The sequence below is a fragment of the Sinocyclocheilus grahami genome, unplaced genomic scaffold (assembly GCF_001515645.1).
Source record: "Sinocyclocheilus grahami isolate Dianchi unplaced genomic scaffold, SAMN03320097.WGS_v1.1 scaffold405.1, whole genome shotgun sequence".
NCBI classification, from domain to species: domain Eukaryota; kingdom Metazoa; phylum Chordata; class Actinopteri; order Cypriniformes; family Cyprinidae; genus Sinocyclocheilus; species Sinocyclocheilus grahami.
The window spans coordinates 281,695-292,820 of NW_015505584.1; the positions used below are offsets into that span (position 1 = coordinate 281,695).

Sequence of the window (11,126 nt, forward strand, 5' to 3'; positions counted from 1 at the left end):
TGTGTGTGTGTGTGAGTGAGTGAGTGTGTGAGTGAGTGAGCGTGCGTGCGTGCGTGTGTGAGAGAGTGTGTGTGTGTGTGTGTGTGAGAGAGAGAGTGAGTGTGTGCGTGCGTGTGTGTGAGTGTGTGTGTGTGTGTGTGTGTGTGTGAGAGAGTGTGTGTGTGAGTGTGTGAGAGAGTGTGTGTGTGTGTGTGAGTGAGTGAGTGAGTGTGTGAGTGTGTGTGTGTGTGTGTGCGTGAATGAGTGAGTGTGTGAGAGAGTATGTGTGTGAGTGTGTGTGTGTGTATATAATGATTTTAATTTAATTTAGCGTACTTCCCCCCCCGTCCTGGTTGAGAACCGCTGTATGGCGAAATCTCTCCAAACGATCCGTTTGAATCATTCAGACTGAACCATGAACCGATTCAGACCATTGCTATCTAGTTTAACTAATTCGTTGAAAAGAACCGACTCAATTGAATCACTCATTTACAAACACTGATTCAGTACCTTGGATTGTACACAGCCTACAGAAAACCCCAAAGATTTAGTTTAAGCCTATTTTGTCGTCAGGAAAAAGAGGACAAACGCTGACGCAAATGAACACAGTCCGACGCGTTCGTCTATAGCGCATATTTACAGAAAAGCTATGAAGAAACAGAGCAGAGGAGCGCAAAAGTGCATTCTGTGTGAACGGCTCCAGCAAGTCACAGTATGGCACAACGTAGCCTAATGTAAACTCTTCCTTTTTCATGTATTCAACATTATGTCTTGTAGGTACAGTACTGAAAACGTTTTGAACAGCTAGAATTCATTTCCTTGTATACTTCAGAATCACATGAAGGAATCGTGCTTGAAGTACAAAATACAACAATTATTAGTAAATGCAACAATCTGTTTCTTTTATTTAAAAAAAAAAACAATTGATACATTAGTCAATCACAGTGTTCAGCAATTGTCACATTAGATTATTTAATACTAATAAACTCTGTATGCTACTGTTATAGTAGTGATATATCCTTCTGAGCTATTAAAGATGCATCATGAATAATGCTCTAGCAGCCTTTCATCGCCTTCATTTCTCATTTCTCCAAATCTTCCTGACTGGTAAGTCATAGTGCAAGAGTATATGACCTGTGTAGCACACAGGCACACAGTTTGAGGCTTGTTCTTCATCCATTTTGGTCTATTAGCAAAGCCGGTCTGGCGTCAGTCTGTTGTGTGCCGCATCTGCAGTGGAATTCCTTCCACAGTTGCATGTGGATTGGCTGCAAGAGTAAAGATTAGGCAATTAGTTGATAGTGAAACAACAGGTTTGGGATCTGAATGCAAGCGAACATCCTCATACCTTGCTGCCAACTCTTGGTGTTTACATCAGCCTGTCCTCTGTGTCTCTTCCTGAAAATTCCCGGGAAACATTTCACTGGCCAAAACAGACTGCTTTTACTGCCAACGGCGCTATCTGCAACATAAAGAGCCATTGAGAAAGGACTCATTTTACACATATTAATTCTTTCATTCTAACTGTGGCCTCCTTTCATTATAGTCCCCCAAATCATGTGATTCGGCCAGAGTTGTGACCTACATATTAAAGGGGTCATATGATGCTATTTTAAAGATCATTATTTTGTGTATTTGGTGTAAAAGGATATGTTGACATGCTTTAATGTTCAAAAAAACACATTATTTTTCAAATACTGTACATTATTGTAGGTCCTCTATGCCCCACCTCTCTCAAACACGTCGTTTTCTACAAAGCCCCCTCCTTTGACAAGCGCAGTCTGCTCTGATTGGCCAGCTGACCCAGTGCATTGTGATTGGCCGAACACCACAAGCACGCGTCAGAAATGTAACGCCCCTTACCATAATCGCATACTTTCTGCTTTCAAACTAAATATCAAGACAGTTAATAATGTTGTTAGTTTTACCATCAGTTCAAGCCTGAAAGGGCAACAGAGTCGCGTGACAGACACAGTGATGATGCAGTACACAAGCCGCAGTTAAGACAGCTGACGTGCTCTGATTTCTGACAGCAGTTCACTCTCCTGTGATGTGACCCTGCTCTCACACACACACACACACACACACACACACACACACTCTCACACGACGCATTACTCTGCGCTGCGCAAAACTCCACATTTGAACAGTCAATAGTAAATACTTAAACTAATAACAAAACATACTTACAGTCGCTGATTCAGAAGCGCCAGATTGTCATAGCAAAGTCAGAATTGACCCTTTTTTTTTTTTAGAAATAGCCTTTGGGTACAGCCAGCCTTGTCGTTCATAAAATGCGTTGCACAAATTCGAACATCTGGGTTGTGCTGTTCTGTTGTAAATAAATCTTAACCAGGGATTCCTAATTGCATCTACTTCCGGAAGGCCAAATAAAGTGCTTTTGCTTTCGCACTGAAACACACAGCGTCTCCCTGACATGCTGCATCAACACTACTGCTGTTCCTGAAACCACGCCTTCTTTCTTTGCGCACATTTGGGCGGCATTATGCTAATATTTCCACATAGTGACGTAGACATGTGGGGGCGTGTTAGAACGAGCCATTTTAGGTAGGCGTGGTTGACTCTTAGCTTTTATAAAGAATATCTCTTTGGATTTGAGACTTTAATCTTTGCAACTTTACAGATCTTCTTTATGCACCAAGAGCTTGTAACATTCCAAAGAGAAAGGAAAAATTGAAATCGCATCATATGACCCCTTTAAACCAAAAGACCAAAAGATGGGCAGCACACTAGGGTTTGAGACTATGATGCCACAAACTACTGTCTAGAGATAAACAGCTCACAGTATTTTTAGGCTATTATGATAAAAAAGGGCTATTTTTTGGCAATGATGCCTCACAGTGCTGTCTAGGTAGGCTGTTCAGAAGGTTGAGAGAAGATAATTGCCAAAAATTCACACACAAAAATGCAATCTAGAGATGGAGTTCACATGAGAATCTCATGAGAAAACTTAATTTTGTGATAAGTACAGAAATGTACGATTTTTAGAGAGAGAAAAAACAGCATGAAGGTCTACCTCTAAAGCTAACCATCAGTGGGGTGTAAGCAGAATGTATGAAAACGTTCAAATAAGATGTTTTTCAATGCAAAAATGCGTTGTGTTAACGGCCCCTCATGCATGAGATGCTTCAAAAGACGCAAGCGAAGCAGTCAAACGGGTCCGTTTAGTACATGTAGAATGAAAAACAATAGAAAAGCAAAAACATGCTTTTGCTATTAACAATACAAGATGCGGAGTAGTGGAATTAAAAAAAAACCCGCTGAAGACCCGTTCACACCAAGGACGTTAACTATAACGATAACTATAAAGTTGTAATTATCGTTCACACTACAGCTATACGGATAACGACAAAATCATTGGTATCACTTTCAGAGCGTTTTTTTTCCTGCTGATGAACAGTTAAAAACACTGACAGCCAATCAGAATTCACTGACTTTAAAGAGCTTTAGCATTTAATGTGGCAGACGGCAAAAAGGCAAGCTGCTTATAATAAACGTAACAATGTGTTGGTGTGGACGCTAATATAATTATCATTATAGTTATCGTTTTTGGTGTGAATGGGTCTTTAGTATAGAGACTGATTTTTTTAAGGTTAAAGGTGACATTTCATAAAAATCTGACTGTTCCAGGTTAAGTGCTATAATCAGGTCCCCAGTGCATCAAACAACCAAGGAAACGTGAAAAAGATGAACCCAGTAACTTTGTTTTGGGAAGCCTTTTTCTGCAAGCGTCTGAGAAAATGAGCGCGTCTGATTTTGCTCCCCTGGTGACATGGCAAAGGATCTCATTATAATATTACCGCCCCTTCATCTGTAAACTTCCACCCATGGCTCCGTCATTTTGATTTCGCAAGCGACAACGGTGTAGCAGCTCTAATGCCGTGGTGAAAGTTTGAGCAAAACATGCTAACTGTTCTGTCTTTGGCTGCACAGACGAGCACAGAACACTGTTTAGAGTCCCAGCCTCAGAGGAGACAACAGAGCAGTGCATTTATTGATGTATTTACTGCATATTGCTGCTGTCACACAGATTTAAAATAAACAAGCGATTTATTTCCCAGCTATTTACCTTCACAAACATAACCCACTGTTTTTGTAACGCATGTGTGTTTTTAACGTAAACTTGTGTGTGAATGAGAACTTAGTGTAGTACTCACATGCTGTGACAGCCGCTTTCTGTGTGTGTGCTTCGGATGTGTGCGCTCAGTAAACCGTATATCAGAAGTTTAAACTAATATGGTTTAAAACGCATGATTTCAGCGCGATAAAGATAATAATCAGAACCAAAACAGATGTTTTTTAGCAGGTCCGAGCTGTAATGGCGCAGCTCTATTCTGGAAAATTTTAAATATTGGCGCAGCTCTATTCTGGAAAATATATTGTAAAAAGGGGCATAATATGTCTCCTTTAAAGCTCAGTTTTTAGAAAGCCATGTCATGCCTAAAATGCTGCAAAAGACAGGTGCAATGGTCAAACGCGTCAGTCTAGCGCATGTTTACATAGAAAAACAATGGAAAACAGTAAAAACGTGATATGTAAAAACATGCGACGCAGGGAAGTGGAATGAAAAAACGCAAGTCTAGGGATGTGATTTTTAAAAGTTATCTTATTTTAACTGGAGCGCCACATTTTTAGAATGCCTATCATGTGTGAGATGCTGCGAAGCGTAAAATAGTTACGAATTGCCAAGAAAATGTGTAAAGGTTTTGCGATTATTCAAATTCATGCAGAATCGCTGATCATAGAATAGCTGCATTTTCCCACAAGATCGAGTGTTTAAAAATATAGTGTCATGCGCAAGACGCTGAAAAACAATTTCTATGAGCGTGCATTGAGGTTTTGAGACTATGCAACACACTCTCATGGTAATTCATAACTTTTACATTTCTGCGAATGCGTACAATCTCATTCATACATTTTCATACGATCTGCTAACACCCCACTGAGGGTTAGGTTTAGGGGTGGACCTACGTGGTCACATTTTTTTCACCCAATCGTAAAACAGTTGCATTTTCTCATAAGATTTGGTTTTTAGAATGCAGTGCCATGTGCGAGACACTGCAAAATGTAAAATAGTTACCAATTGTCACATTTTCATGGCAATTTTGGCAAATTGGTGGCTAATGCGTACAATCTCATTCATACGTTTTCGTACAATCTGCTTACATCCCACTGTGGGTTAGGTTTAGGGGTAGACCTTCATGTTTAACTTTTTTTCTAAAAATTGCATGTTTCCATACAAATTTATACAGAATCCCCCCATCATAAAATAATTGTGTTTTCTCATAAGATTAGGATTTTAGAACGCAGTGTCATGTGTGAGACTCTGCAAAAAGTAAAAGTTATCCATTTCGATGGGAGTATGTTGAGGTTTTCAGACTATTCAACACATTCTAATGGCAATTTTGCCAAATTGATAGCTAATTCGTACAATCTAATTTGTATGTTTTCATATGATCAGTTAACACCCCACTGAGGGGTAAAAAAAAATCGAATTTCCATATGAATCACAGCATACAAATTCATACAAAATCGCCGTAGCGAAAAATAGTTGCATTTTGTAAATAGAGCGGGTTTTTAGAATGGAGTGTCATGCGCAAAGTATTGCAAAACGTAAAGTAGTTATAAACTGCCATGAGAATGTGTTGATGTTAATGTTTTGAGACTACGCAACACATTCTCTTGGCAATTCGTAACTATTTTAACTTTTGGCGAAATATTCGTACAATCGTATGTTTTCGCATCGATCTGCTTACGCCCTACTGATGGTTAGGTTCAGGGGTGGGGTTAGGGGTGGTCCTTCATGTTTACTTCTTTCTAAAAAATCTTACATTGCTGTACTAATCACATTATGCAAATTCATACGAAATCGCCTTGTCGTAAAAATGATGGAACGATTTTCCGGACAATTTTCAAATAGAATAGCAAATTGTATTTTCAATTGCGTTGTCAATATGTGGACGCATAAATTGTGACATAATCCATAATTGAAAACGCAACTGAAAATACAATTTGCTATTCTATTTGAAAATTGTCCGGAAAATCGTTCCATAAAAAATAGCTGCTTTCTGATGAAATCATGTTGGAGTATGTTGCCCAAACCCTCAAGCGGGCCAGTTGCACCCCCTAAGGACTGCCCTGTCCAAACGTGCGGTCACAGGACAGCAGTCCACAGGTTTGGATCTCTAACCTGCAGACACTGAAGACTTCACAGCCATGCAGGCGTGCCATCTGATCGCCTGCAACAAATCCGGGGACTTTGTGACGTAACAGCCGGTCCATATGGCCTGTGAGGGGTGATTAGTGAACACTGATCGCAGTGATCGATCCAGCAATCCCACTGAATCGCGACACTCCGATTGATCACGGTCAGTGTGAACGAGTCCCAGCAGCGCCGGGCGGAGCGCGTTTCTCTTTACGCGAGCTCGCACGTCCTTCAGAATCTCCCTCAAACACACGTGATTCTCTTTATTACACACATAATCGTGTTTGAAGATGAATATGATCACGGAGCACTTAATGGCTCTCTGCTTTGCGCCGATGTTCTTGGGTGGATCTGGTTTCTGGCTCTTGCTGCAGTGATCGGGTGAACTCTGTTCTGATCGATCAGTGCGTGACACATTAGTTTGGATTGTGATTGCGCCGTTACTGTTGCCAGTGGTTTCTTCGTGCTCCGCGTTATTAAACATATCAGCGATAAAGTCCTGTAATCCCCGGGTGTCTCCATCAGGTCCAGTCACAGCACTGATTAAATGAATGTTACTTTTCCCACCGATTTGATGCAGAATTTGTTGGAATGGATCATCGTGCTCGCTTTCTGCAGCCATTACCAATGCAACGCCTTTACCAGACAGCTCGTTCGTTTCTTGAGGATAAGACAAAGTTGCCAAAACACAAAACTTACTTGAGAAACGTTTTTAACGCCGAAATCTCGCTGTGAAAGTGGACGCGGCTCGCGTGTGGGCAGGGTTTATTTACACAAGACTGACCAGCTCGCCGTGAAGGTGGAAGTGCTGCGCTTACTCTGATTGGCTAAGCGCATGTGTAGGCGGGGCTTATTTGCACATGATTGACAAGTTCGCCGTGTGAGTTGAAGTATTGAGTTTCCTCTGATTGGCCAAGCACATATATGGGCGGGGTTTATTACGACAAGGTCTACAAGACGATAGTTTTGAAGGTGAAATTGTAAAACTTTTTATATATTATTGAAAACATTTTATGTTCTAAGTTCTTCTTAATAGAATTTCAAGAGTGATTTAAAAAAAAATGTTTTCCCCTTTGATGATTGTTATTCCTTAGTGTTTAAATCATATATAGCCTATACACAGTGTGAGGAGCCTGGTTTATTTAGATAAGAATGGCGTGGCTTTATTATGTGTATTTATTACACTTACATTATATTAATATTTACAATTATAAAATTATAATTATATAAAAAAATATATATATTTAATATATAGTTATAATTATATAAAATATTTAAAAATATAAAATGCCATAGCCTTCAAAATCTCAATTTACATAGACATTTATATTTAAACAGTTCTCTACCCAATATTTTTCAAAAATAAATAACTAGCTTTGTATTTAATGACAAACTGAAGTCTTGGGTAAACAGTCCCCCTGACCTTTAAACAGCCCTGGCTCTTTGCTTTCTGCTAGTCTGATTAAAACTGTAATCAGTCATTTAATCTGATATGCTGCATTATCATGTTTACTATTCAATGTTCACCATCAATATCAAATGCGTTAAAACATACTTAGTGATTTTAATAAAAGTCTGAATTCTGTGTACTAATTCCATTATTCAACTGCTCAATAGCTGCTGTAAAGTATACAAATTATAAAGTTATAGTGAATTATATGGATTTATGGCTCAGGTGACAAAAATGTGATCAGACGTTTTCATACAAAGATAGCATAATGTATAATGTATTTTCATTAAATGTTAACTTTTCTTTACAAATGTAGTTTTTAGTGTTTTGGTGTTTAGCATTGATCACAGCATTGACAAATTCTTCTTAACTAAATATAAATGGTGTCAGTGTAATGTGAGATGTTCTTTTTCGCTGATTATCTTGCCCAACAGGTTTGATGTGGGGTTTTTAGTATATGTATTCACTGTACAGCACACAACAATACAATAAAAAGATTCTTACCTTCCCAGCCAATATTTTCACAAATTTTCATAGGAACGATCAATTTTTATTTTCCACCATGCATGTTTATATTATAATATTAATATTTGTTTTTCATCAAAAAGTTTCTTTACACAGTACTTTACAAAAAGAAAATATGCATCAATCTATAAATTCAGAAACCCTTTTGCTGGAAAGCAATGTCATATATAAAACTTTACAGACTGTAGTTTTCCACACATTCTCACTGACAAAAAGCTCAGCTATAATCAGCCAAATCAGACTCAATGTGTATAACTCTTCTATTAGTCTAGGTGATATGTGAAAATAATGTTCACGAAACTTGGTACACTTGTACAGTTTGGGGCCCTGAACATTTTCAGAAATGGAGCCATCGCAAAAACACCTTGTGGTCGCCATGGCGGCCATTTTACTTTCCGCCATTACCAAATTATGTATTTTGTATTATGTCTTCCCCTACGTTGGTAACAACATAAACTGTTGAGGTGAATAGTTAATGGTTAATTCAGTGACGATGTGAGAAGAAATACAATGAGATACAATGAAATCACAGTATCAGAGAAGATGCAGAATGAAATTTCAAGAATTTTCCCTGTAAACTTTATTTACATATATATATATAAACTTTATTCATTTGCAATCACTCTCTAGGGCCAGAGTTGTCTATTATGTTAGTGTCCACAAGGGGGAAGCATTTCTTTCAGTTGATACTTCTCAGTGCAGCCTTCCTTCTAGATCAGGGGTTTTTAACCTGTGGGGCCAACCCCAGGGGGGCGCGAGCATCAGTTAATTCAGAGACGTTCTCTTGAGAATTTATGAATGAGTTAACAAATCTTTACCCATCCACTAGGGGGCAATCTGACTCCCACTGCTAGTCGACAGTTAGAGCAGAGTTGGCTCGAGTATCAGTCACGCTCAGTGTTGCCAAGTCCGCGGTTTTCCCACGGAATTGGGATACTTTAACACTTGCCTTTGGGATAGTTTTGAGTAGCAATTAGGCGGGTTTTGTTGTGAAAACCTGGCAACCCTGGTCACGCTTATTGGCAGTGTAAGATGATTTACGATTAGCCGTCCAACGACGGACTGGCATGTTGTTATCTCAGAAACAGGCTCAGCCATCACATTGAATCAGGTAAACTGGTTATATATTTATGTTTCAGTATAATTAAGCACGCTATACCAGGGGCGGTTCTAACCCCTTTTTAGGTGGGTTTCACCCCCAAAACTATCTTAACGATCAGGCCAGTGCTGCTTCCTCGAGAAAGTTTTTCATTCTTACGTGTTTTAAGTGTTGTCAGTTTAAACATTAAAGTAATTTTAAGCCATTTAAGCCCAAGACATCTCAATGCGGTACTCACGCGCTATGATAAAGCGTTTCTATGCGCACCGCTCACACACCTGAAGTGCACAGATAGCCTTCTCAGACAGCAGGTGAATACCAATGGCTGTCTTTACAAGTATCCTTGTAAGCACAGTCGGTTGGTTTAAGAGAATGTAAACAGTAAAGAAAATATCAAATGTACATAAGGCAGTGGTTCTCAAGCTTTTTTTCCACCGGGCCGCACTATGGTCCAAGTGCAAGTCTCGTGGGCCGCACGCATATCATTTACATATTACGTCAGTAATACAAACCAACCTGATATATAATATTATAGCCTAAATATTATGATATCTAATCGATTACATTCATTGAAATAAATAAATAATTATACTCCCCATAAATAACACCCAGTTTTGTGAACTTCGGCTCGAAAGGAGTAACAGCACAATCATAGGCGGAGTTTCACTTTTATGTGTGGGGGGGCACCCACTGGCAGAAGAGCCACGAGCACTTTTTTATATGTTCTACATTTCATGTATTTATGTAACACACATTCTACATTAAAAAATCAATTTAGAATGAACAATAACTGCTGTACAAAGAGAAAAAAAATAAAGAAAAAAAACACCTAATGCAGAGAAGCCGCCTCTTTTTCCGAATTGCGCAGATGAGAGATGACCATATCTTTCTTTCATCTCTTCTGATACATTTTCAGTCAAATCGTTTTCTGTGTGCTAGATCAGAGCTAGAGCCCTGCATTTCAGCCCAGGCCCGACGGGCCCCGACTTTTTTACGCCCCTGGGGCTGGGCTTCGGGACAATTTACACGTCATAGTTCAGACGGGCCTCGGGCCTGTTTTAGGCTTCTCCTTATTTTTATATTTTAGACATCCATCAATTAGTGATGAAAAAAGATTGCCGCGCTGGTGGAAACGGCACGAGACCGTGCTACCGTGACTGTCAAGAGCGGCTCCCCGGGGTTTATTGTCCAGCAGCAGCAGTATGTATGGTGTGTGCAGTCAGCGCAGCTGAAGAGTTCTGCGTTCAAATGCACGCAATAGGCTTAAGCTTGCAGCAAAGCATCGGCAAAAGTAATTACCATAAATGCGTCAGGGGGAAACAGTAAGGAGATATTTTAGTTATTTACTAATAAACTATTGTTTTCTGAGTCGGTGTCGCAAGGATGATGTTGCCGATCCTGACTCGCCATCTCTTCATTAGACGCGCCTTTAGAGAGAAGTGCATCTTTACGGATTATGATCATAATGAAAGAGTTTTTGATTTTGATTTGTTTTATTTCGTTAAGTAGTAATTTAAAGCTTTCTATAGATATATTTATCATGTCTGTGAGGCAGGTATTCGCTGAGTTTTAGTTCATTTTTGCTCCTGTTCAAGACGAGACGGCAGAAAGCGCATCGTGTTTGATTTCTTTATTTTATAAAAGCACAACGTTTTGTTGATATTGTGAGTGCACACAAATAAAAGTAGGCCCTTTACAGTTACGAATGATGTATTACTTTTACCTTTATGAGCAAAAATGACGGTGTATCCACTGAAAAAAACGCAATCGCGCTGGCGTCTCTCCCTTCCACTCTCTGCGCAAACTATTGGATATAGCGCACATTTATCTAGGTTTAACGTCTAAAC

General features: G+C 39.4%; 1 protein-coding gene across 1 annotated transcript; it reads right to left on the reverse strand.

Moving 5' to 3' along the window:
* Positions 1-906: 906 nt before the first annotated feature.
* On the reverse strand, positions 907-7,022 carry LOC107550674 (uncharacterized). Its single transcript, XM_016232015.1, has 3 exons — positions 6,191-7,022; positions 1,328-1,441; positions 907-1,247 (listed from the first exon to the last, which is right to left on the reverse strand). The coding sequence occupies exons 1-3, from the start codon at positions 6,825-6,827 to the stop codon at positions 1,189-1,191; spliced, it is 810 nt and encodes a 269-aa protein (XP_016087501.1). The 5' UTR covers positions 6,828-7,022; the 3' UTR covers positions 907-1,188.
* Between the last annotated feature and the right edge of the window lie 4,104 nt (positions 7,023-11,126).

Bases quoted from the DNA above. Each gene is read 5' to 3' on its own strand.
- LOC107550674 (XM_016232015.1), bottom strand. From the start codon at position 6,827: ATGGCTGCAGAAAGCGAGCACGATGATCCATTCCAACAAATTCTGCAT. The intron at 1,442-6,190 runs GTTAGAGATCCA...TTTATGTTGCAG, and splicing joins GAAGTCTTCAGTGTCTGCAG to ATAGCGCCGTTGGCAGTAAA. The intron at 1,248-1,327 runs GTATGAGGATGT...TTACTCTTGCAG, and splicing joins CACCAAGAGTTGGCAGCAAG to CCAATCCACATGCAACTGTG.